At 42.6% G+C, this 27,435-nt stretch overlaps 1 protein-coding gene across 4 annotated transcripts in view; it reads right to left on the bottom strand.

The window, feature by feature from the left end:
* Nf1 (neurofibromin 1) overlaps positions 1 to 26,704 on the bottom strand; it is a 254,271-nt gene extending 227,567 nt beyond the window's left edge. For 3 of the 4 annotated variants that reach the window (XM_076577606.1, XM_076577604.1, XM_076577605.1), the window contains exon 1: positions 26,311 to 26,704. In XM_076577606.1, coding sequence (XP_076433721.1) covers positions 26,311 to 26,370 — 60 coding nt within the window. In that variant the 5' untranslated portion in view covers positions 26,371 to 26,704. The remainder of the gene's footprint in view (positions 1 to 26,310) is intronic. The other variant, XM_076577603.1, reaches the window with a different exon arrangement.
* Between the last annotated feature and the right edge of the window lie 731 nt (positions 26,705 to 27,435).

The following is a 27,435-nucleotide window of genomic DNA, read 5'->3' as shown; positions in this document are numbered from 1 at the left end:
CATTCTGATGAGGTCTCGGAAATGAGGACTATGTCACCACCAACGGGAAGGACACAGACCCTTGTTACCAAAAGGCAAAGACAGCTAAATACAGCACAACAGTAGAGAACTGCCTACCATGCTCAAGGCCCTGGGTTTCACCTCCAATACTGAAAAAATAAAATTAAAAGGAAGCAAAGACCCAGTCTGAACTGTGTTCATGTACTGGTGTTTTACAGAAAGTAGAACTAGAACTTATGAGTGATAAAATTAGTTGTTTGGTTGATGAAATATCTAAACAAAAGCAGCAAGAGCAGTATGGTTTCTCTTGACTGCATACATTAAATTCAAAGAGAGAAATTACTTAGAGATGAAATTTATAATCAAAAGGGAAGCAAATATAGTAGATATTACTCATTTTGGCCATGTTGTAAAAAATGAAAATGTACGTCTGGGAAAGCAACCCAAGAGTTATCTGACAACATGCTTTTAACAGATTGGTGTTAAGCCAGGTGTGAAACACTCAAAATAACAGAATGACCACAAAAGCATCTCAGTGAATTATAGCTAGGTGCTACTTCTCCTGTCACAGGCTCAAAATGCCAAAACTTGGAAAAATCATGTCAAAAGAAGGGTTTGGGTAGCTAAACTTAGAATTATAGCCTGAAAGAGTCACAGGCCAGCATGCCAACCCATGCCACACAGATTGCACCCATCCAGCAAGCCATTAACATCAAGGCTGCCAAGAGCTTTGAAAGCCCAAACTCCACCTCAAGGTATGTGAAAGACAAGATGTGGAGTAAAACTAGTTATTCTTGAGCCTTAAGATACACTGTTTGTGTTGTTGGGTTTTAGACTTCCTATTTCTCATCTTTTAGGAATAGATGTAGCCTCTGCCTGTCCCATCCTTGTGTCTTAGAAGCAGATAACTACATTTCACGAATTCCCAGCTGGACAATTTGCCTCCAGATGAACAATATCTTGAATCTCACCTATGTCTGTCTCACTGAGATGACACCGATACAGGATTTATGAGGCATGGGCCCTTTGACAGACACCAACTCTGCTGCATCTCTCAGTCACCGGCATGTGATGGAATACGTCAGCTGTTACTGTTCCTACCCTTCTGACTTTCCTACGGCAGCCTAAATGGACAAAGGGACCTTCCAAACAAGGTGCTTCCAGACCACTAGTTCAGTCAATGCTTCAATTATCTTCAGTCATATATATTTTTTCCCTAATATTATTATTTAAAAAGCCAGCCAACAAATTTTAAGATCTTTCTCTCTTCTATCATATTAAAAGTAAGATATCCTATCATTGAAGTTAAAATGAAAATGGAGGGTTGAAAAGATGGCTCAGTTAGTACAATGCTGGCAAGACCTGAGTTTGATTGTTCCAGAACCTATGCAAAAGCTGAGCACAGTGACACCCACCTATAATCCCAGTACTGGGAAGCAGAGACAGGAGAATTCCTGGAGCTTACTAGCCAGCCCATCAGTCAAACATCTGTCCCAAAAAATAAGGTAGAATAATTGAGGAAGACCCCCCCAACATCAACCTCTGGCCACCACACATGTAGGAAAGGGGGAATGAAATTCACGATTATTTAAAAGATTGACAAGAAAGGCTAAAGACATTTAATCAGATTTATAAATGTCAAACTGGGACAGTTAAATGTTTAAAGCTAACATAGGAGATTCAAAATTTTTCTTGTTTTGTTTTTGTTTGTTTTTAGAGACATGGTTTCTCTGTATAGCCTTGATTGTCCTGGAACTCGCTCTGTAGTCCAGGCTAGCCTCCAACTCAAAGAGATCTGCCTGCCTCTGCCTCCTGAGTGCTGGGGTTAAAGTTGTGCATCACCAACACCCAGCTGGCACCTAAGCTTTTGCCAAATGCAAAGGAAGCCAGAGGCAGAGGACAAAGTCCCTGTCCTGAGAGAAAATTACCATTATCCAAGAACTGTATATTCCATGGAAATGTCTGCTAAGAAGAAAGGTACAATAGACATTTGTGAATACAGACACTAGGAATATGCCCATCCCTGAGGGGAATTCCAACTAAGGAACTGGGGATTGAGGTGGGACACCAGTGTAGTGGGTAGCCATTCCAGCTTGGACCTGGAAGTTCCAACCCCCATTGAGACTCTGGCAACTGTCACGCCTACGAGGCGGGGCGAGGGGAGGCGCCTGGAGACCCGAGAGCTGGATGGGCTAGCGCGCTCGCTGTGCGCTCTCTATGTGCCGGGACGCTGAACTGTGCAGAGCTCCGGAGAACACCGCTGGACTGCGATACACCTTCCCCAGACCCTGCGACCTACCTTTCACTTAATTTGTGAGTTACGCCATTAAATAAATATCCTTTTAACTACGTGGAGTGGCCAAAATAATTTCTCCAATACACCAGCAGACAGAGAAGTCTGATTCAATGAGGAAGAGACAATGAAAAACATTGATGGTACAAAAGCAGAAATCACATTTTCCAGAGAAAAAGAAACAGCATATTACCAAGAGGCACAAGTAACTAGGGCAAGTGGAGTTCAAGTGTTTTAAGATTTACACACACCAGAGCAAAATAAAGAAGAGATAAATTGAGAATACAAGTTGCCAACATTAGGGTAAACACCAGAGGAATGCAAACACTGAGAATGATGCTGTGCACAAGTGGGATTCAAAATTTTAAGATACAACAAAATACAATAGCAGAGTTCACAATTTATCAATTGTAATAAATTAAAACTACAGAAAAGCAACAGTAAAGATCCTCACCTAGGTTTGACCTTGACAGTAGTTGAGAAAATAGGTTTTGACTAACAGAGATGCTATGTGCTAGCTGTCACATGGCATTTATAACAGTTTAAGCACCTGCCACTATGCAAAGTTTACAACTTGATTCAAACAAGAAGCTGGAACTATTTAGTAGTGTCCTAATGGCCATGATATTTATCAGGCTGAATAAAAGAGAACTTCATTCATAAAAGAGCAAGAATCAGATTAAAATAAACTTGGAATAATCATGGAGAGTAGAGCCAGGTTTAACTTCCAGGCCTAAGTCTAGAAGCCCTTTCCACTTCACACTGAGATATCAATCTGGTTTTAACTAGCTGTCTAGTTAGGGTTTCTATTGCTGTGAACAGACCACGGCAACTCTCATAAAGAAAATATTTCATTGGGTGGCTTACAGTTTCAGAGGTTCAGTCATCATTACCATAGTAGGACATGGAAGTGTGTAGGAAGACATGGTGCTGGAGAAGGAGCTGACTGGTCCAAGACACTGGGCGTGGCTTTAGCACATGAAACCTCCAAGCCCACCTCCACAGTAACACACTACCTCCAACAAGGCCACACCTACTTCAACAAGGCCACACCTCCGAATAGTGCCACTCACTATAAACTTATGGGGGCCAATTACATTCACACTACCACACTAGTCTACCTTTAACATCATCATGCCAAATAATCCCACTATAGTCAATGAGGAGTTTGGGGGGGTAGGGTGGTTAGAGCTGGGGTCAATGGAAGGAACTGAGGCAGGTGGATTTACAAGTTAGGAGCCTGTGTGTCCTGCATCCATTAAAAAGATTCTCTCATTCATATTCTCTCTCTCTCTCTCTCTCTCTCTCTCTCTCTCTCTCTCTCTCTCTCTCTCCTTCTCCCCCCCCCCCCCCGCCATGTTCTGAGTGTACATGAGAAACTTGTAGTAAAATGGACAAACTGACTATAAAATATTTACTATACCAGGCACTGTGGCCTCACCTTTAAGAGGTAGAGGCAGGCAGATCTCAGAGTTTGAGGCTAGTCTGATCTACAGAGCGAGTTCTAAGACAGCCTGGGCTACACAGAGAAATACTGTTTTGAAAAGAAAAAAAAAACAACTAGTAATATTAAGTTACACAACAAAGAATTTAGCTAAAGGACTGCCACCTCCAGTATGACTGGGACATGCATATACTCACCAGACTCATTAGAAACTGTGAGAAAGAAAACTGTACCATAACCCAAGTTTGGGGCTGCTAAGAAAGTTCCTGCTAATGTTTATTCATCAAGACTGATCTCCAAGGAGGGAGGAGGGAGGACAGGGGAATCTGTGGTTGGTATGTAAAATGAATAGAAAATCTCTTAATTAAAAAAAAAAAAAGCCAGGCGGTGGTATTGCACGTCTTTAATCCCAACACTCGGGAGGCAGAGGCAGAAGGATCTCTGTGAGTTTGAGGCCAGCCTGACCTACAGAGTTCCAGGAAAGGTGTAAAGCTACACAGAGAAACCCTGTCTCGGGGGAAAAAAAAAAAAGACTGACCTCCAATGAGGTTCCACAGCCAAAGGAGACAAGTCTGACTTAGAAGCAGCCATTAGGCCACGCCCATACAAAGAACATGGCTCTAAGGGCAGTTCAAGGGGGAAGGGCACGGTCATAGCTAGTCTGCCCAGTTTGCCACTGAGTCAGTCCCCTGTGCTCCTAACAGAAAAAAACATTCATTCTGCCAGGTGGGCAAGCTGACTCTGGGTAACAACTATTTGAAAAGAACAACACTGGTGTACTTCTAAATCTGACAATGCTGTGTAAATCCTCCATCTGCACAAGTGGCCAGACTTGCAGGATCCTGCCTGTGTTTAAATTGTTCAAAGGTATAACCTGGGGTTGGGTCCTAGAAGGGATTTAAGGATGACAAGTATGTGGAATATATAAGCCTAATGTGTACATAAGTTAGTAAAAATCTTCTATTTGAGATTGGCTCCTCTCTGAGCAGAGGTGGACAAGTGCTATTAAAGAGCTTTTCCTTGATTAATTTCTCTGTGTACAGAGTTATTTCTCACTGGGAAGATACACTGTTTCTACAGCACATGCCTGTCTCCTACCATTTAGAGGTGAAGGTAGAAGGATCAGGAGTCAAAATAATCCCCAGATATGTGTCAATTCAAGGTCAGCTTGAGCTACAAGACCATGCCTCAGAACCAAAACATAAAAAAGAAACCAAATGAGAAAGAGAGAGAGAGAGAAATTGATTGGTGGAAATAACAAAACACACATTTTTGCATTGCAAGAGCAAAATCAAACCCTGGCCCTTTCACTCTAACACTAAGCTACATCCCTGCTCAAAAAACATGTGTTTTACATAATACATTCATCCTGAAAACTAATTTAATTTAATTTACCTGAAAACTAACCAACAAATGAAATTATAGAGAAGGAAATGTTCCTCTAGACCAGTGGTTCTCAACCTTCCTAATGCTTGTGACCTCATGTTGTGGTGATGCCACCCCAACCATAAAATTATTTTTGTTGCTACCTCATAACTATAATTTTACTGTTATGAATTGTAATGTAAATATTTTTGGAGATAAAGGTTTGCCACAGGTTGAGAATCATGCTCTAGACCATAAGCAAACAATTTAACAATTGAAGGCAGAAGAGTGAAATTGAGAATTTGTCAACATATAGTCAAGCCAAATAAAACAATGTACTGTTCAAGACTCCTTATGAAGATGCTGAAGGCTGAGGATGTGGTTTAATGGGAGAACACTTGCCTAGCATAAACAGGTTCTGAGTTCCATCTCCAACACCACAATCAAAGAGGGAGGGGTATCTAGCCAAAGGGGGATACTTGCATCCTAGCATTGGGAAGGTGGAAACAGACAGACCCCAGCCGCGTACTGGCTAGTAGCCTATCCTAATCTTCCAGTCCCGGGTCCCAGTGAGAGACACTGTTGGAAAAAAAAGCAAGTCTTAATTAGGTTTCTATTGCTATGATAAAATACCATGACCAAAAGCAACTTCAGGAAGAGTTGATTTCATCTTACAACTCTCAAGTCACACTCCATCACTTGAGGGGTCAGGGCAGGAACTCAAAGCAGAAACCTGATGGCAAGAACTGAAGCAAAAACCACAGAGGAACGCTGCTTTCTTGCTTGTCTCTTACGGCTTGCTCAATCTGCTTTCTTATACAATTCAGAACCACCTGCCCAGTGCTGGCACCAATCAAACTGGGCTGGCCCCTCCCATATCAATTGTTAAGCAGGCTTGCCTAGAGGCAATCCAAGGGAGGTATCTTCTCAACTGAGGGTCTTCTTTCCAGCTAACTCTCTAGCTTGTGTCAAGTTGACAAAAACAAACAACAAAACAAAACAAAAAATCACAACAAACAAGACAGGGAGGGAGAGTTTTCTTCTGAAGTATGGTCCATGATAAGTTGTCTATGCCAATATATGGTCCTATACCAATATGTATACCAGCATCACTAACTGGACTCAGTGGGTTACTTAAAAGAAAGGAAGGGAGAGAGAGAGAGGGGACATGAAGGTGAGAGAGGATTGGGGAGAGGGGTTCAGGTATAAAATTATCAAAAAATAAACAGGAATTTTAAAAGATGAATAGTTCCTGAAGAATGGTACCTTAGGTTGACCTCTGCTCTCTACACACATGTGCACACCTGCATATATATGAACACGCATCAGCAGAACTTAAAAAAAAAGAGCCCCACTATCCACAACTTCTCCTATTCTCAACTAACTTACTCCCTTTAGTTTCTTCCTGTCCTTATTTAATCATCTAGCTCAAGCCCTCTAATATCATCTCCTATACAAATCTCACATTCAGGCCCCCTAAATTCCTATGATCAATTCCCTACTTCAGAGCTTCAGTCTCATTACAACAATTTCTTATTCTCATTGTCTTTAGCACTGTCCCCTCAAATCCATCTCCAGGAGAATCATAAAGGAGCTTTTGAAAACTTGTGACCATACCATTCATATTTAAAGCTTTTCAATGAGTCGCTGTCACATGCACAATAAGGTCAAACTCGAAATTTCAATTCAACAGTCAACTGCCTGTTCCAAACCATCTCAGCTAGAATTGTGCTGTGTCTGCAGGATTAATAGGGCATTCTTCAGACTAGAGTGATTTCTGTAAGATAAGAAAATCAAAATAAATCATTCCCAGAAAAAGTTTCCAACATCTGAACTGTAGTTGAAACCTCTCTATTTTATGTCCAGTGACATTTTTTGAGAATTTACTATATTTTGTGATTATTTCAAGAAAATAAAAAGTCCTCTCAAATTCTAGGTCCCAAACTGCATTTAGAAACATTTATTCATGATACAACATATAGATTAAAACCATAAAATACTGGATCAAATTGTTTTGACTTAGTTTGACCTAGTAAAAACAAGCTCCTATTACTTAATACATGGACCATATTTATTATTTATTTGTCAGTTTGTTTTCTCAAGACAGGGTTTCTCTGTGTAGCCCTGGCTGTCCTGGACCAGGCTAGCCTTCAACTCACAGAGATCCACCTGCCTCTGCCTCTGAGTGCTAGGATTAAAGATGTGCACACATCACCATCTCCAGGCTACATGTACCATATCTGAAAGGCATAATTTTTCTAGAATTCAACCAAACTCTAATCTACAAGTATTGATATAAACTTTTATTTACTTCTTAAAAAGCCAAATAATTGTATTGATGATGATTTGGTTAGAATAAGATGAGAATGGGGAAGAAGAGCCAGCAAGCTAGTCCAGTGGACAAAGGTGCTAATGCGCAAGTCTGAGAACCTGAGTTTGTCCCCAAGGAAACATGGTGGGAGCAAAAACCCAACCCACAGCTGCCTTCTGACCTCCACTAACATGCTGTGGCACATGTGCTCACCTCCCCCACACATACAAAAGTAAATAAAAAGATAAACTTTTAAAAATGAAGAGCTATAGGTAATCTGATAAGACTTGTCATATGCCAGAGTTCTCTTGGAGAGCACAGAAAATCGTACTTCATAAACGCATTCAGTAATGCTGAGTCTCCTCTATGTACACGGACCATAGACAACAGTTGGGGGAAAGCAAATCTTCGCCTTTCTGGAATATTTTTAATAGAGAAGATAATTAGCCAAAAACGGTTTTGGAGTTCTAAAAATAAAATTTCCTACCCCTAATAAGCAATAAGGTTTTTATAAGTGGTTATGATGTTTTAATAGGTCTTTGAAGAGAAGAACTTTACAGTTTTAAGTTATTCAGTTCCAAGTCTTTCCAGATTCTCACTATGCTTTAGCAGGCAGGCTAGACAGGTTCTGGCTAGGTAGATGCTCTTAGCCCAATTACCTATATTATTCTTCTGAAACATATACATAACGCTACAATTGAAAATTACCGGGCCTGGTAAAAAAGAAAAAAAAAGTCTGATGAAATTTGGTAGACTAGGGGCTGCTGGAAAGATGCCTCAGCTGTTAAGAGCACCTTCTGTTCTTGCAGAAGACCTGGGTTCAATTCCCATCACCCACATGGCAGCTCTTAACTGTCTGTAACTCCAGTTCCAGGGGATCCAGTGTCCTCTCCTGACCTTTGCATTCACCAAGTACACACAAACATGGTGACACACATGCAGGCTAAAAACTCACACATATAAAATAAATAAATACAAAAATTTTTAAATTTGGTATGCTATGAGAAAGGGTTTAGGGGGGTTGTTTGTTTTTGTTTTTGTTTTTGTTTTTTTTTTAAGATTTATTTATTATGTATACAGCATGTATGACTGCAGGCCAGAAGAGGGCACCAGATCTCATTGCAGATGGTTGTGAGCCACCATGTGGTTGCTGGGAATTGAACTCAGGACCTTTGGAAGAGCAGTCAGTGCTCTTAACCTCTGAGCCATCTCTCCAGCCCCATGTTTTTTGTTTTTTGTCTGGTTTTTTTGGGGGGTTTCGATGCAGGGTTTCTCCGTGTAGCTTTGCGCCTTTTCCTGGATCTCACTCTGTAGTCCAGGCTGGCCTCGAACTCAGAGATCCTCCTGCCTCTGCCTCCCAAGTGCTGGGATTAAAGGTATGCGCCGCCACCACCCGGCCAATAATGATCAATTTGTATGGGTAAAAATTATATATAATTCAAAACACACTAGCTTACACTTACTGTAGCTCCCAGCTACTTCTTAAACTATGAGTCACAGGGTCCTGAAAACTCCGACAACAGGGAAAACTTTCTCAGGTGCAACAACCAAAGATGAGTTGGCAGCACTCTCCTGTTGCACCACCGAACTTCACTGCAGCCTTGGAAACACAACAATGTGTGCTTGAACTGCCCATGCCACTGTAACACACTCACAACACCTTGGATCAGGTCTGCATTACTGTGCACGGAGTGTAGTCTTTTCATTATCCATACAAATTTTCTGCTCTTATAGAAACACAATGTTTTAATTATGGAAATAATGACTTGCCATGTTTTCTACCATAACCCCTCAGCATGCAAGTATCAAATCAGTATATCTTTAGATTGAATTGTGTTAAGAATGCCTTACTTCAAAACTTAATTCTTCAATTAGGAGGTTAGGGCTGGGTCCGTCTACGGTAAAGCACTTGCCATGAAAACATGAGGATCAGAGTTCTATCCCAGCATCCACAGCACACATCTGAAACCTCAGCATCGAAGGGGGGAAACAGGTGGATCACTGAGGCTTACTGGCCAGCCAGCCTACTCAAAATGACAAACTACGGCCGGGCGGTGGTGGCGCACGCCTTTAATCCCAGCACTCGGGAGGCAGAGCCAGGCGGATCTCTGTGAGTTCGAGGCCAGCCTGGGCTACCAAGTGAGCTCCAGGAAAGGCGCAAAGCTACACAGAGAAACCCTGTCTCGAAAAACAAAAAAAAAAAAAAAAAAAACAAAAAAAAAAAAAAAAAAAAAAAAAAAAAATGACAAACTACAAATTTAAGTGGGAGATCCTATCTCAAAGAGCAAGGCTAAGAACAACTGAGGCCAACACCTGGCACTGACCTCTAACCACTCTCTGAGCTGCTAGCATTAGCACTGCTGCGCCGCTGCTGGGCCCCCCCACCCCAAAAAACATACACAAAGTTTTTAGTGTGGAACTAGGAAAGAATTTCCAACCATTTCTGAAATGCCACTAAGCATATTTCTGTAATTTTGGATTACATATGTGTTTATACAAACCAGCATTCTCAACATGACAATTATAAATCAAAATATCAATCAACTCTGAAATACAATAAAGATACTCTGTGTCCTACAGTATCAAATACTACAAGGTTTACTTTTATGCAAAAATAATCACATCCATTGCACTAGTATACATATTTGCATTCATTTTACATAAATAGCAAAATCACATTTACGTCAAAGAATTGTTTTTAAAATAAATTTCTTTGTATTTATTAGGAATAAGTATTTCATCTATGTACCTATTTTATGTACTTATATTACTGGACTGTGTAAAGTTTTCTCTGGTCAAAAGGGTTAACAAGTAGAAAGAATTAGGAAAGCCTGCTGCTCTATGTTGCTCAAAGGGTAATTTAACTTTTTTTTTTAAAGTCTGTAATTTATAAGAAACTTCTTGGTCAGACAATTATTAACTATTGTGTTTTTCTTTCTCTTTTTGAGACAGGGTTTTACTATGCAGTCCAAGCTGGCCAGAATTTAGACTCTTCCTGCTCAGCATCTCGAGTACTGAGACTATGGGTGAGGGCACCATGCCAGGTCTTGCTCCCCCGCCTCCCACTTAATTAAAAAATAAAATGTTCACAAAACACTGACGATAGTTAACTGCTAATAATAGTAGATAGTAACATGCTTTTAAAGAGACAATAAATTATATGTATATACACACACAGAGCTAGCACATATGCTCATATAAACATGTTCTAGACAGATTTGCATTTCTTCCTGAAATGCTTCTGCCTGCACCATCAAAGGACTCAGATGACACATTTTTATGACAAGATACACTGCTAACAGTGCTTCTGAGATAGGTGGTGGCAGCGGCGCTTGCCTTTAATCCCAATATACGGCAGGCAGAGGCAGGTGGATCGCTGTGAGTTCCAGGCCAGCCTGATCTACAAAGCAAGTACCAGGACAGCCAGGGCTATAGAGAAAAACCCTATCTGGAAAAAAACAAAACAACAACAAAAAAAGTGCATCTGAATAAAGAACTCGTTTCCTAAGAGAAGGAATGGAAATGGACTCTGGACCTTATATTGCATGGTCTCACCCCATGGTCCATCACCCAAAAGCAGATGTTCTAGTAGAAAGTGCTAGTTAAGAAAGCAATTCCTCAAGGTTGATGCTCCTATCTAAAAGAATGCACTTACTCTTTGAATCAAATACTGTTTTCTCCATAGCCAGAGTACATAAAACTGAAAAATAAAGAACAGAAGTAGTTCCTCTCAGTATCCTTTAAAACCCTACTGGCAGTTTTGCTTCCAATACTTCCAACTTTGACATCTTCTTTAGATGCTCTGATTCCCGAGGAAGAAACAATTCCGCCAGGATCCACTGAAAGAAGATGAAACTGCTTTGTGATTACTGCCTCCAAGCCACTAAACCAGGCTCCTCATCCTCAGCATTACTGACATTTTTGACCAGATAAGGGCCAACCTTCACTCCCCCCTCTCCAAGCATCATAGGATGCTTAGCAACATCCAGGTCAGATCCCTGATCTCTACCCACAAAATGCCATGAGCATCACCTTCCCAAAGCTATACCTATTAAAAATATCTCCAAACACTGTCAAATATCCCCTGGGAGACAAAACTACCCCTGGTTGAGAATCACTGCACTATATCAAGTCAAAGGTCACTCCATTAAATGGGATAAGTCAACCTGTAATCAAGGAGATAAAGTATTGCTGCCATGGAAAGGGAACAAAGAAGACTGTAACCCCTATCTATGAAATGTTTCTAAACTCTTATGTGTAAGAGTAAAATTTAATGCAAAACACTACATGCGAGAGCACGCTCACGCACGCGCGCGCGCGCGCGCACACACACACAAATGCATGCATGCACGACCACACACACACATGCAGCAGACGCCCACGACAGATTCATATTCTCCTCTGATAAAGGTTTGGATTTCCACACCAGATGGTCCAAAATGATAGTCAAGGGTACTGAATCAGGCAGCAGCAGAAAAAAGTTACACCTAACAATCCTCCTGTCTCCAGACGCCTATTGTGCTGGGGTTACAGGCATATATGTGGCACCCTGGCCTTTTTGATGTCAGTGCTGGGCTCCAAACTCTAATCCTCATGCTTGCAAAGGAACTGCTCATGCCCACTGAGTCACTTATCTATCTTCCATAGCTCCCACCTTGTTTTTTGAGACAGGGTCTCTCACTAGGACCTGGAGATACGTGATTAAGCTAGACTGGCTAGCCAGAGAACACCAGGGATCCTCCTATCACTCATCATTGATACAGCAGTGAACAAAACAGACAGAGACTATGATCTCAAGTATCTTAAATAGTATGTGCTCAAGTGAACCATTTTCCAACAACGACGATGACGATGACGATGATGATGACGATGGAGGAAGGCAGAGGAAGGGGGAGGAAAAGAATACAAATGCGTGAACAAACAGCAATGAAGAGTACAGCAAGTCCTAGAGACCTGGGCCTAAGTTTGTAATTAAATAAATGAAAGACCTTAAGCGATTAGTAACTGTTATTTATTCCTAAATCATCTATTTCATTCCCTTCTATGGATTCCAATTCCTCAGAGATATTCTCAGTCATCATACTGGCCTTTTCCCCTATTTTCTTAAGCAAATTACATGTTTTCTGTCTTGTTTTGTCTTAAAAATTCAGTGTGTGTGTGTGTGTGTGTGTGTGTGTGTGTGTGTGTGTGTGTGTATGTGTGTGTGTGTACAAGTGTAGGGGGTGTCTTTGAGGCCAGAAGACGGCATTAGATCACCTGGAATCAGAGTTACAGGCAGCTGTGTGCTGCCCAATATGGGTCCTGAGAACCAAATTCAGGTCCTCTAGAACAGCAACTGTTGAGCCATCTCTCCAGCCCCACATTACAAATTGGGTGGTTTTTTTTTTTTTTTTTGGTTTTTTTTTTTTTTTTTTTGGTGGTGATGGTAAGTCTTTGTCTGCTGCCAACTTTCTGAATCTGCTTCTACAGTTTACTTTGCTTCTTGAGTGTAGACCATTTTCCCACCTTTTTATGTCTCTAGAAACTGTCATACTCTGGATATTGCAAATAAAAGAACCTTAAAACTCTAGAATACATCTTCCTAGTCAGTGAGAATCTCTACTTTGATTAAGCAAAATGAGTGAGAAGGGTGATCGTTGCAATCCAATCAGTGTTTCAAGTGGGCCAAGGATACGCTACAATTTTAGTAAGAGTCTGTTCATTTCTGGTTCATCTTTTTCCTCCAGCATGTGTCCATAATCAGCCCACCTACAAATTTCTCTTGTATCCCTGGAAGTTTAATTCATTTGGTCTTCACTACTTCAAAAGCCTTCCAGTGTTTTTAAAACTGTTGATTTGTTGTTGTTGTTGTTGTTGTTAACAGTTTTTTGTTTTTTCAAGACAGTGTTTCTCTGGGTAGTTTTGGTGCCTGTCCTAGATCTCGCTCTGGAGACCAGGCTGGCCTCGAACTCACAGAGATCCGCCTGCCTCTGCCTCCCGAGTGCTGGAATTAAAGGTGTGTGCCACCGCCGCCCAGCAGAACTGCTGCTTCTTAAAGTTCATCCAGCTTTTGTTTGAACTTGCTGAAGTGGTATGTGTGGTTGTGCTGTCAGCTCCTAAGTAAATACTAGCCACGGCCAGGTGCCCTGCATGTGGAAACCCAAGAGTGGTTGGCAGGCCCAGCTTCACATAAAAACTACTACGGAGACCCTTTTAGAACTATAACCACTTCCAAACAGCTAAAATGCATAGGTGTTTAGTGGATCCAGAAAACCAGTCTTTTTAAACCAATTTCAAGTGAACTTATTTAAGGCTAGCATTGCTAAAGAAAGCACTGGGCCTACATCCATGCCTTCTCACCCCTCCCCTAAAATTCAGTAAGGATATTTTTAAAAGAACAGATACTATACATAATAAATGAAGAGGTTCCAAGCTAGCAAAGGTTACATAGTAAAACCCTGTCTCTAAATAAATAAATACTGAACAATGCTTCTAAGTCTTGGTATTGCAAACAACTCATTTCCCCTAGGACTATCCTCTACTTCCCATGTCTTCAGCTATGAATTAGCACTTTGCTTCTAATCTAAGAAGCCAGACAAGTATCTGTGTGAGCTATGGCAGAAATGCGATTTAAATAATCTCAGACTCCTAACTACCGCTCTGTGTCTAATTAATTACTGATGGAGATTATTTTTTCAGAGGACTAGCTCATAAAAAGAGAGACAGAAATGAATCCATTTGAAGAATTATAAAGCATTTGAACGGTTACATTATACTTCCACTTTCCATATCAAATAGTCTCAGAATTCAGGAGGCTTACACTTCACAAAGGTAGTTTACATCAAGGTAGAAATGAGAACTCTCGTCTTCAATGATTTTTGCTGCCAACATTTGATCAAAATAAAACCTATTTTCTTTCCCCATTCCCTGAAAATTCACTTATGAAATACCAATACCAAGAAACACAAATGGTTCTCTTCCCCTTATCAATTATCCAAAAAGAATAAGATCCTGACATAAAAGCACATTTTCCTAGCCCCAAAGTAGAAAAGAATTGATAAAGGCAACAGGATAAAAATAATACTCTAAGAATCAAGACAATAGGCTTGTTGAATATTTGCCTAGCGTGTCCAGAGAAAAAAATGTGGCAATGTATAAAACCAGGTGTGGTAGCACAGGACCACAATCTCAGCACTCTGGAGGTAGACTGGAGGATCAGAAGTTCAAGATCATCCTCAGGAATGGAACAAGTTAGAAGCCCTGTCTTAATTAATTAAAAATGAAGCCGGGTGACAGTGGTGCACACCTTTAATCCCAGTACTTGGGAGGCAAATGCAAGTGGATCTTTGAGAGTTCGAGGCCAGCCTGGTCTACAGAGCGAGATCCAGGAAAGGCATAAAGCTACACAGAGAAACCCTGTCTCGAAAAACCAGAGAGAGAGAGAGAGAGAGAGAGAGAGAGAGAGAGAGAGAGAGAGAGAGAGAGAGAGGGAGAGAGGGAGAGAGAGAGAGAGGGAGAGAGAGAGAGAGGGAGAGAGGGAGAGAGGGAGAGAGGGAGAGAGGGAGAGAGGGAGAGAGGGAGAGAGGGAGAGAGGGAGAGAGGGAGAGAGGGAGAGAGGGAGAGAGGGAGAGAGAGAGAGAGAGAGAGAGAGAGAGAGAGAGAGAGAGAGAGAGAGAGAGAGAGAGAGAGAGAGCGCCACTACATTGTACTAAAGCCCTCTTCAAGCTTTTGGGAGGCAGAGCCAGGCAGATCTGTGAGTTCAAAGCCAGTCAGGTCTACAGAGCGAGCTCCAGGACAGGCACCAAAACTACCCAGAGAAACCCTGTCTCAAAAAATCAAAAAAACAAAACAAAAAAAAGTCTCTCATCTCTTAGGGCTGGAGAGATGGCTCAGCGGTTAAGAGCACTTGGCTGTTCTTCCAAAGGTCCTGAGTTCAATTCCCAGCAACCATATGGTGGCTCACAACCATCTATAATGAGATCTGATACCCTCTTCTAGCCTGCAGGCAAAATATGCAGGCAGAATACTGTATACATAATAAATAAATAAATCTTTAAAAAAATGAAGGCTAGAGAATTGCTAAACAGAAAAATAAAAACCAAAAAGTAGAGAATCAAAAATAAAAAGCAAAACCACCCATGAACTCACCAGAAGGCACTTTAATACTACCAAAAAGGGCCACATAATCAAGAAATGTACTGCACATACCAGATGTGATGTTGCACATCTGTGACCTCAGCACTTAGGAGAGGGAGGCAGGAAAATCAGACGTTCAAGGTCATCAACCTAAGACCATGTCTCAAAAAGGAGAAGAAAACCAGCTAACCAACTTATTTGTACACACCGATAACCTCAGCACTACAGAAGATGAAGCTAGAGGTCAAGTTGGAGACCAGCCTAGGCTACTGCAGACCCCCCCTCAAAGACCGCGGTGACAGCGCAGCAGGTAAGCACTTACCATGCAGGCCAGCTAGCCTGAGTTCAGTCACATAAAGGTGGAAGGAGAGAAAAGAGTCCACAAAGTTGTCCTCTGAACTCCACACACGCCCCATGGAGTTCCCCACAAACAGAAGTCAATATTTTCAACTGAAAATTGAAGGATTCTGTGTTTAAATCCTCTAACACACAGCCAACCCAAACAGAATGGATCAGTATTCTAACATGAACATAAAAGGTAAAATGCGGGACACATCTGACAGAGAAGCAGCATCAAGGTATCCCACATCTTACAAGCTGTGTATAGAAATTATCATCACCAGGGATTTAGCTCAGTGGTAGAGTGCTTGCCTAGCAAGCGCAAGGCCCTGGGTTCGGTCCTTAGCTCTGAAGAAAAAAAAATGATCATCACCAAACTTGAAAGGGGAGAAAAGATAGCACACAAATCGGATACATTCCTGTGACTATTTACAGCTTTCTATCACGTAAAAGAGTCACGCTGAAAACACTAAATGAGCCCAAGATGTGGGTTGGACAGGTGTTTTTCCCATTTTACAGATGAAAACATAGAAAAGTGACACAGAGGTAAAGTGCCCAAGGTTACACACACTGTTAGTTCCACAGTAAAGGGCGTTTTTCCTTATTACAAAGTTTACTGCAAACCCGAGGTGATAAGAATTATTTCCTTATGCCCCAATTACTTTTGAGGACAACCCAAGAAAATCTGTCAACAATTAAACAGAAAAGCATCACTTGAAATTGTTATGAGACATAATTACTCAAAAGGTCATCATCTAGGTATAAAATTATAAGTAATTCTTTTTCATCATAATTGTACTGCTATTGACTAAACTAAAATTATGCCTCATGCACTAGATATACCCTCTTGTTTGGTTGTTGGACAGGAGGTCGGGTGAAATAAGAGACCATTTCCTCAGGAAAAATAAGTTCTCTGAAATTCAATAGGATAAGACACCCAAAGCTATAACATATGAGTAAGGGCAGGCAACAGCTTGTTGGCTGTAGAGGCAAACCTCAACCAAAGTACAAGCGCCAGACTGCGGTCTACAAGAAAATATTCACTCTGGAAGTTAGCACCAGAAGTTTCTGCTACTGCGAGGTAATTAGTACAATTTATGGGGGGAGAGGGAGGTAACATTTTAAGTCTTCATTATAACTAGGTGGAACTGCAAATTAGCTTGGTGCTATCTGTCTCAACAGTTCTTTTAATGATATAACCAAAGGCTCAAAAGCCACTTTTACTTACTTACACTCAAAGCACATAACTGTATATCTCACAGGCGTGTGTGCGTGTGTGCGTGTGTGCGTGTGCGTGTGCGTATGTGTGTGTGCGTGTGAGATCATGTAAACCAGACTGGCCCTGTACTCAGAGATCCACCAGCCTGTGCCTCTTGAATGCTGAGATTAGAGGCATCTGCCATTACACCCAGCTTACAGAGAACATTTTAAGTGGTCAAATATATTCAGTCAGGGCTGGAGAAACAGTTCAGCAGTTAAGATCTCTGGCTGCTCTTCCAGAGGACCGGGGTTCAATTCCTAACATCCACATGGCAGCTCACAACTGTCTATAACTCCAGTTCCAGCGGACCCAAAACCCATAAAAACATAAATGCACATAAAATAAAATTTATATATATATATGTATATATGTATGTATATATATTCAGTCTACTGCACACTCTCTAAGACACTTCAGTGGGGTGCAATACAAGCCAGTTATTACTTACAATTTAACAGGGAGGTTTTTCTTCGGCACACCTCTGAGTGCTCTTTACTTCAGACCCCGTGCCATAATGATACAGGGATTTACAGTCGCTGAAACCACCCATCAGTTCACCTTCACTACAATACAACTTTTCTATTCTCAAGGTCAAACTTTGATCTTTCCTTCCCTAAGAAAATGGGGGTGTTCTAAAAGAAGTTAGATGAAACAACACAATGCTTTTATGAACAAGTCAATCCCTTGCAAATAGCTTAAGGTGCCCATACTCTACTTCAGTATTGATCCTAAGCCTTTTAACAGTTTAAGCTGACCACAAATCTCCCCTTCCACTTCTTTTATAGAACATTCTCCTTCTTAAACTTCCGTCTAAAAAAAGCCTTCTTATACCTCACATTCCTTGTCTTACATATACAAACATAAAACTCTCAATGAAAAATAAGTATGACATACAAATGAAAAACCTGTTTTTATTAAAACATCACGTACCCTTAAAAAAAATATTGTTATAATTCAACAATATGGCCTGTACAAAACCTCAGAACACCAACTTGAAGGCTACAATAAGAATGCCCCAGCACAGTCTGAGTACTTTAAAGATATAAAAATAAAGCATTATAACAGCTTACTATGTATCCTATACTAAGCTTTTGCTTTAACAACAAAATTCTTCATGTTGTGTACATTTTTTCAAAAGCAGCATAAAGAAAATAATCCTGGGTTGTCGAGTTAGCTCAGTGACTTACTGCCAAGACTGTAGACCTAAGTTCAATCCCTGGAATCCACATGATAGAAGGAGAGAACCAATTCCAACATGTTATCCTGAATCTGGAAATCATGGCGCAAGCTCCCACACATGTATGCGCATGTACACACACACACTATAACATACATATGCATAATATACATACATACATACTCAGGAGGTAGAAGCAGGTGGATCTCTGTGAGTTTGAGGCCAGCCTGGTCTACAGAGCAAGTTCCAGGACAGCCAGGGCTTCACAAAGAGAAACCCTGTCTTGAAAAAAGAAACAAAAAATTTTTTAATAATAATACTAATAATTTTGCTTTGGTTTTTGAGACGGGGTTTCTTTGTGTAGCCCTGGCTGTCCTGGAACTCACTCTGTAGACCAGGTTGGTTTTAACTCACAGAGATCCACCTGCCTCTGCCTCCCAACTGCTGGGATTAAAGATGTGCACCATCACTGCCTGGCTAATAGTAATGAATTTTGAAGTCAAATAATTATGTAAAAAAAACTAGACTATTTAAAATAAAGAACAACTGGTCCAATGCTGGCCCAATTCACACAACCTTATTTTACTGTCCTTTCCAAACTTGAAGCCCACATCATATGTATGCCACAAACTAGATGATAAACCAGGAAACATGGATCAATTACTGAGATCCATAAATTATAAAAGGATGCTATCAGTACCCTAAGTATTTGTCAACAAATGGTAAAGAATAACCAACATACACTCCAGGAAATATCTAGAGACTAGTCACTCTCTTTAGTGAAAATGCAATAGTCTATAAGCTGTATAAGAACCTGGGCATGGTGGCACACACCTTTAATCCAGGACTTGGGAGGCAGAGGCAAGTGGATCTCTGTGAATTGAGAAGCCAGCCTGGTCTACAGAGTGAGTTCCAGGACAGCCAGGGCTACACAGAGAAATCCTGTCTGGAAAAACAAAAACAAACAAACAAACAAAAAAAACTAAATAAAACCTTAAAAGAAACTGAAAGAACCTTAAAAGATTTTCTGCTGGGTTCCTTTTCAACGGATGAGGTCGACTAGGATCTGTGTGAGAACTAACAGCTGGCATATGAACAGAAACACTTAATAACTGCAAACTCAGGCTCCTGATTAGAAAGCCCAGTTCAGTAACAGGCAAACCTATTAGAAAAAGACACACACATCTGGCCAGGACATTGCACACCTATACCCCCAGCACTCTGGAAGCTGGAGTCAGCTTTGGCTACCTAGTGAGTTCAAAGTCAGCCCCGGCTATGTAGTAAGACCATCTCAAAGAAGGAAGGGGAAGAGGAAGGAGAAAGGGAAGAGAGGGGAAGGGAAGAACATCTGTTAAAGCTGATTATTACACTAACGCATAAAGATCTGAATTCATGTATACATAAGAAAGAGCTGCGTCTTAGGAACTTGGGGGAGAGATGCAGTACTGTGGTTATTAAAACTGTGTAAAGGCTACTGTGTTTAAAAAAAAAATCCTTTTCAAGAAAGCAGCAGTCTAGAAGGGATAAAGCAAAGCCAGTTTTTGCAGCCATAAGGAGATGAGTGAACAAACAGTAGAGATAGGCAGTGTCTAGCAAGGAAAGGAAGAGTAGTCGTTTACAGAGAAAAAGTCTACTGCAAGACAAGGAAGCATTTCCTTTCCAAAGGAAAGAAAATGTAAGTTTAAAAGTGAAAAGGAAAATCCTGTATCAAGTAGGGAGAGCAGGATGTCAATTGACAATCAGCTAGAAGAAATTGCTTTAAAATTAGATGAATTCCAAAACAATACAAATTATTCCCTCAACATAAGATATATATATATATATATATATATACACATGTATATACATACATACATATATATACATACATATATGTGTGTATATATATACATATATATACATATACATATATATATATATATGTATATCCCCCACACACCCTGAGACAGGGTTTCTCTGTGGAGCCTTGGCTGTCCTGCAACTCACTCTGTAGACTAGACTGGCATCAAACTCACAGAGATCCACCTGCCTCTGCCTCCTGAGTGCTGGGATTAAAGGTGTGTGCCCGGCTTAAGAGTATATATTTTTAATGTTCTTAAAGCCTTATAAAAATTGCAGACCAGTAGTTAAAAGAATACATCCTTTTTTTTTTAAACCCAAAAAGGCTTTGAATTTTTTTTTCTAGTTTAAACTACTATTTTATTTACTATTTATTTATATATGAGGAAGGAATTCAGGGAATCACAGACAGGCCTAGACTTCCAGAGGCAGCTGAGGCAAAGACAAGGTGTGATGCCCATTCTTCTGCTCCTACTCCAGCGCTCCTTTGGCACACTGCAACTGCCTCTTACCATGCAATGGGGGTGTTGGGTCCCTGGGCCTCCCCACCGGCTTCCAGGTTTACCTTGGTGCCAGAGGCTTGAAGATGCCTAACTAGTAGGCTCCAGATTATCTTGGATTTAATGAGCAAGAAAACTGGAACCATTTACAAATATATGTGGCCAATTAGTGAGGGATTTGTAACAATGAAAATATTTGTCTAACATGCAAACTCTCTACCTCATTCAAAGGACTCTGATTAATACTCAATGTATAGGGATGAAGAGCATGCTATTATAAATTTACAAATTCAATTTTACTCATCCAGGCACAGTGGCACACACCTTTAATCCCAGCAAGGTGTGCAGCGGGAGTAGGGGGTGAGAGGTGAGATGTCTATGAGTTTAAGGCTAGCTTGATCTACACAGTGAGCTCCTAAACAGCCAGAGCTACATAGTCAGAACCTGTTAGGGGGAAAAAAAATTATTCTATTCTGTAAAAAAGTATAAATATTTTTTACTTTTATAATTGGTTCACTTGCCTAGATATGGAAGATAATGTGTTTTACTTCATTTATTTATTTTTTATTACTTTGGGACACTTGAGTACCTCAGTGCAACTTGTGGAGGTCACAGAACAACTTAAGGGAATCAATTCTCTCCTTCTACCAAGTGGGTCCTGGGGATAAAACTCAGGTCATCAGGCTTGGGGAAAGTGCTTTTACCTGCTGAGTCAGCTCAATGAATGAAAATAATGCTTGAGGGCTGGAGAGACAGCTAAGAGATAAAGAATACATATATGCTCAGCCTGGCAGTGGTGGCGAGGCAGAGGTAGGCAGATCTCTGTGAGTTCGAGGCCAGCCTGGTCTACAGAGTGAGTTCCAGGACAGCTCAGGCTCCACAGAGAAACCCTGTCTTAAAAAAAAAAAAAAAAAAAAAGAATACCACAGAAACCAACAAGGCACAGAGAGCTAGGTGAGACATGCACAGTGGTTTTAATCTGTTAAGAAACTGAGCTAAGGCCGGGCGTTGGTGGCTCACGCCTTTAATCCCAGCACTCGGGAGGCAGAGCCAGGCGGATCTCTGTGAGTTCGAGGCCAGCCTGGGCTACCAAGTGAGTTCCAGTAAAGGATCAAAGCTACACAGAGAAACCCTGTCTCAGAAAACCAAAAAAAAAAGAAAGAAAAGAAACTGAGGGCTGGGGAGATGGCTCAGAGGTTAAGAGCACAGACAGCTCCTCCAGAGGTCCTGAGTTCAATTCCCAGCACCCACATGGTGGCTCACAACCATCTGTAATGAGATCTGGCACCCTCTTCTGTATGCATAATAAATAAATCTTAAAAAAATATTTAAAAAAAAAAAAAAGAAAGAAACTGAGCTAATGGAGAGAGGGCTCAGCTTGTTAAAAACACTGGCTGTTCTACCAAAGGGCCAGGGTTCAATTCCCAGCACACACATGTAAGCTCACAACCTGCTGGAACTCCAATACCAGAGAATCAGATGCCCTCTTCTGGGCTCTATTAGCACATACAAACATGCCAGCAAAACACCCATACACATAAAATAAGAAGAAATTTTAAAAAACAGAGCTACTGAACCACAGGGTCAATCTATACACTTAAAATGGACTAGTTTTAGTTTCAAAACTTATTTGACACCATAAAAGCAGACTAAAGAGAAACAGAATATGTATCTGTTCCATTCAGTTTCTATCTACCTTAGCAAATGCCATTTTCCAATAAAGGAACGAATTACTTCTAAAACTGGCAACATTTACTCATTAGGATATAAACATTACACCTACACGTATTATAATCATATAGCATGGATTTGTGCTCAAAAATGTCAAGATGAACAAAAAAAAATTTTTTTTTTGTTTTTTGTTGTTGTTGTTTTTTCAAGACAGGGTTTCTCTGTGTAGTTTTGTTGCCTGTTCTGGATCTTGCTCGGTAGACCAGGTTGGCCTCGAACTCACAGAGATCCGCTTGCTATGCCTATCAAGAGCTGGGATTAAAGGCATGTGCCACCACTGCTCGGCTGAACAAAATAAATGTTTCAAGTCCAGGTAGCAGGGTTGGAGATGCAACTCCATGGTAGATGACTATACTTGTCTTAGTCAGGTCTGCTGCACACCCTGCATCCAACAGTGGAAGTACAACACGACCATCCACGCAGTCATCAACTGAGCTATCGTCTCTACACATGTTCATCTCAACACACACACACACACACACACACACACACACACACACACACACACACACACGTGCTGGCTATATAAGAAGCAGCTGGTCACTCCTTGAGGCCAGTAAAACAACTACAGACAACATGAAAATTTAAAACTTAAAAAAAAAAAAAAAAAAAAAAGGTTGAAATAACTAAGATTCTCATTTACAAATACCAGGACATACTATGCTTTTTTTCCTACTATTGGTAAAAAATGTAAAGTTTGGCTAGGGATCGTGGCACATGCCTTCAACTGCACATGGGGATCTCTGTGAATTTGAGGCCAGTCTAATCTGTATACGGAGTTCCAGAGCAGTCAAGACTACACAGTGAGACCCTGTCTCAAAAGGGGAACAAACCAAATGAAGCAGTAAACTCTTCTAACTACACTTGATGGGTTGTTAAAACAAATTCTATGAGATACTTACAAAAAGCATTCCCCTAATTGTCTATCATTCAGTACATTTTTCACACTAAAGCTCACTGGGTCTATTATGTCTCTTAACTTCTCTCAGCCTCAGCCTTTCACAAAACAAAAACCAAACAAACCAACTTCAATAGTAAGATAAACTTGAGTGGGAGTGAAGAGAGGACGTGATAGTTAAGATTGTTTGTGGTTCTGTCAGAGACCCAGAGTTTGGTTTCCAGCACCCAAGTTGGAAACTCATACCTACCTATAACTTCAGGTTCAACAGATCCAACACCCTCTTCTGGCCTCTGAGGGTACTGTACACACACATATATATGTACACACATACATACACACACACACACACACACACACACACACACATATAATAGTCTTTTAAAATCAGGGAAAATTGTAAGGTGAATCATTCTCAACCCTTCATTAAGATTATACTCTTGCCGGGCGGTGGTGGCGCACGCCTTTAATCCCAGCACTCGGGAGGCAGAGCCAGGCGGATCTCTGTGAGTTCGAGGCCAGCCTGGGCTACCAAGTGAGTTCCAGGAAAGGCGCAAAGCTACACAGAGAAACCCTGTCTCGGGAAAAAAAAAAAAAAAGAAAAAGAAAAGAAAAAAAAAAAAAGATTATACTCTTTGGTTGGCCTATGCCAGTGGTTCTCAACCTTCCTATTGTTGCAACTCTTTAATACAGTTCCTCCTGTTGTGGTGACCCCCAACCATAAAATTATTTTGTTGCTACTTCATAAATGTGATTTTGCCAGGCAGTGGTGGCGCACGCCTTGAATCCCAGCACTCAGGAGGCAGAGCCAGGTGGATCTCTGTGAGTTCGAGGCCAGCCTGGGCTACCAAGTGAGTCCCAGGAAAGGCACAAAGCTACACAGAGAAACCCTGTCTCGAAAAACCAAAAAATAAAATAAATAAATGTAATTTTGCTACTGTTATGAATCATAATATAAACATCTGTGTTTTCCCATGGACTTAGGTGACCCCTATAAAAGGGTTGTTTGACCCCCAAAGGGGGTCTATGCGCATTTTAAGGCGCTCTCTCTCTCTCTCTCTCTCTCTCTCTCTCTCTCTCTCTCTCTCTCTCTCTCTCTCTATTTCATTTTATGTGTATGAGTGTTTTATCTGCATTTATGTGCACCACATGTCTGCCTGGTGCCAGAGATCAGAAAGGGCATTAGATCCCCTGGAACTGGAGTTACAGATGACTGTTAACTACAATGTGAACCATATGAATGATGGAGATGGAACCCAGGTCCTCTGCTCAGTAACAAGGACTTTTAAAGTTCTTCACAGCAAGTTTTTTCTACACACTACATATGCTCTATTTAAATCTAATGCTCTATAATTCAACCTATTTACACAGTAATATTTACCCCATCAGATGGGTTACTAGAACATTTTTTTTAGATACCTTTTGTTCTGGGAGCAGGATGAATGAACCAACTCCTTGAAGTCTGACAGCTATGAAACTTTATCTATGTAGGGTTTTTTTTTTTTGGGGGGGGGGAAGAGTTGTTTGTTTAAGACAGAATCTCCCTGTGTAATCTTGGCATTCTGGTATTTGCTATGTAGACCAGGCTGGCCTCAAACTCGCGGAGATCCACCTGCCTCTCTCTCCCCTGCGCTGGGATTAAAGGCGTGCGTCACTGCATTCAGCTCCATGTAGGTTCTTAACTCCCTATGCCTAGTCACAATCTGTCAAAAAGATTGGGTCCTACGAGAATATTTCTGGTCAAATTAAAGAGAAAAACCCTTCTACTTGTCAGCTCCCATAATCAGTTCTGTGATTGCACCCAATAAACAAAACAGATTGGCTCAATTTTAAACACTTCCCTCAGGGGAAGCCCCCGGCAGGACTGCAACACAACAACAAAAAACAACCATCCTTGAATCCAGCCACAACCATCTACAGGCCATAAAATCAGACAAGCTCTCAGGGAGGAAAGGCTACATGTGGATTACCTCTCCATCAGCCAGGAAATTTAATGTGTGGAAAAACACGGCGGATAAAAAGGAACCTTCCTAAACTACAAAAACTTTTCCCTCGATCCCAAGCAGTCTCAGTTAAAGTTCTCTTGTGGAGAGAGTCAAAAGCCAGTCAAAACAACACCACACCACGAGCCGAGTTATGGGCACTAGGACCACATCCCAGCTGTCTCTGGTCTCTCTCAGTCTGTAGCCAATGCCGCTGCTTCCTTTCAGCCGTCTCCCCTCACTCCGGGGAGAGTCTCCCTTAGAAAGCTAATGTTCACATCCTCGGACTTCTGGCAAGCAGGGACTGGAGGGGGCGCGGGTAACGATCAAGGAAGGAAAAAAAAAGGGGGGGATCATTTCAGAACCACGGTCCCCCCTGCAAACAGCAACGTAAAGGGCAGCCTTGTGTCCTCGGACTATGGGGACGCTGGTAGGGGGGGACATCAAAAAGATGTTCAGTGTGTGTGCACTTGAGAGTCTCCAGGCAAGTTGACGCCCCGGAGCAGAAAAGTAAGATAACCTGTGCTTTTTTCCCTACTCCTGCCCCTAAGGGGCAGAAAATGGGGGTGGGGCGGGATATTACCCTGCTCCTACTGGGGGTACGCACACAAAACAGACCGGGGGTTTCCTTCGGTTATCCTCAGTTACGAGGTTGGCGGGTGTTCATGGAAAAGGGAAACCCTAACTAGTATTACCTACCTCCTTTCAAAAAGGGAGGAGCAAGAGAGAACGATTAAATCCAGATGGAGCGCCCCTGAAAGCGCCCCCAGGTCACTCATCCCCCCCCACCCCACCCCCAGAGCGAGCGGAAGGGCTGGGATAAAGGGGATGGAGGGCTGGACATGGGCAAGGCCCCACCCCCCGGTTTAGGAGGGAAGGAGAGCCCCGACTCACCGCCGAGTCCCCGGGCCGCCCCCTCGTGTCCCCCCCTCCCCGGCCCTCCCCCGGCCTGCGGCGCCCCCCGCAGCCCGCGAGGCAGCCGAGCCTTCCTCCCCTCACCCACCGCGTCCCCACCCCCACCCGCTCCCACCTCCCGCCCGCCGCGGGCCCGTTACCTGCTCGTCGAAGCGGCTGACCACGGCCTGGACCCATTCCACCGGCCTGTGCGCGGCCATGTCCTCCCCGCGACCCGGGGGTGGCGGGTGGCCGGGTGGGCCGGCGTCCGGGGCCCGCCGCAGGGCGGGCGGCCGGCGCTGAGGGTGAAGGCAGCGGCGAGCCGAGCAGCTGAGGAGTGCGGGCAGCGAGCGTTCCCACGGGGGTGGGGACGGGGGCCCGAGTGGCCCGCCAGGAGGGGGACAGGGGAAGGGGGCGTTGGCGAGGAGGCTGGGGGAAGGGGTGGGAAGGGGAGCCCGGGGAGGGGAGGGCGCCTGTGGGTGGCTCTCCCCACTTAGCGCCGTCTCCCCTCAGCCATCACAGTCCGAGACGCCGCCATGACACCCCACCGGAAGTGGGATCCTTTCCACGGCTCGGGGAGAGGGAGAGCGAGCGAGCGAGCTCGAGATTGAGAGCGCGGCTGGGAAAGGGGGTGGGGGGGGGCAGCGAGAGGGAAGGGGCCTGCCGCGCATGCGCCCGCGCCGGCCGGTTTCATTAATGAAAAAGCGAGTCCTCCTGGAGGTGACGTCACCTAACTCCTCCGGGCCCGGAGGCGCGCGTCCCTCACCGCCGCCGGTCTCCCCCTCTAGCCTGGCGCGGGGCTCCGGTCGGAGAATCTGAGCCGACTCCGGAGCGTCGGCTTGGCACCGCCACCGCCGCCTCGGTCGGCCCTTCCCCCGCCGGCCTCCGGGCTTGGATTGCTCCCGGGGCTGGAAGTTAGGGTGTCCTGAGGCTAAGCTTTCTCTGCGCGCTGATCTCTGCCGATGATCTCTTGAGGACCGTGTTCGGTCTCTCGTCCTTCAGCGCTTAAAAATATAAGACACACACCGCCTCGCAGTCGATGGGGGCTTCTCACGGCTGCTGGAAAATGGAAGGCCAAAAGAGATTCCGTGATTTCTTATTTTTTTTTTTTTTAAGTCGCTTAAATTCCAAAGCAAGACCCAGTGGCGATCCAAGTTCTCAGAGATTCTAGAGTCCCCAACCTGAAATTCCTCTACTAAACTGATAGGCACCCAAGTTAATAAAACTTTTGCACGGTTTGTAAGATTGAAGACTAATTCACCACACTGTAAAAGCCTTTAAAGGGT

The sequence above is a fragment of the Peromyscus maniculatus genome, chromosome 8 (assembly GCF_049852395.1).
Source record: "Peromyscus maniculatus bairdii isolate BWxNUB_F1_BW_parent chromosome 8, HU_Pman_BW_mat_3.1, whole genome shotgun sequence".
Lineage (NCBI taxonomy): Eukaryota > Metazoa > Chordata > Mammalia > Rodentia > Cricetidae > Peromyscus > Peromyscus maniculatus.
Note: the sequence above shows the minus strand (reverse complement) of the source record. Positions and strands in the feature narration are given on the sequence as shown.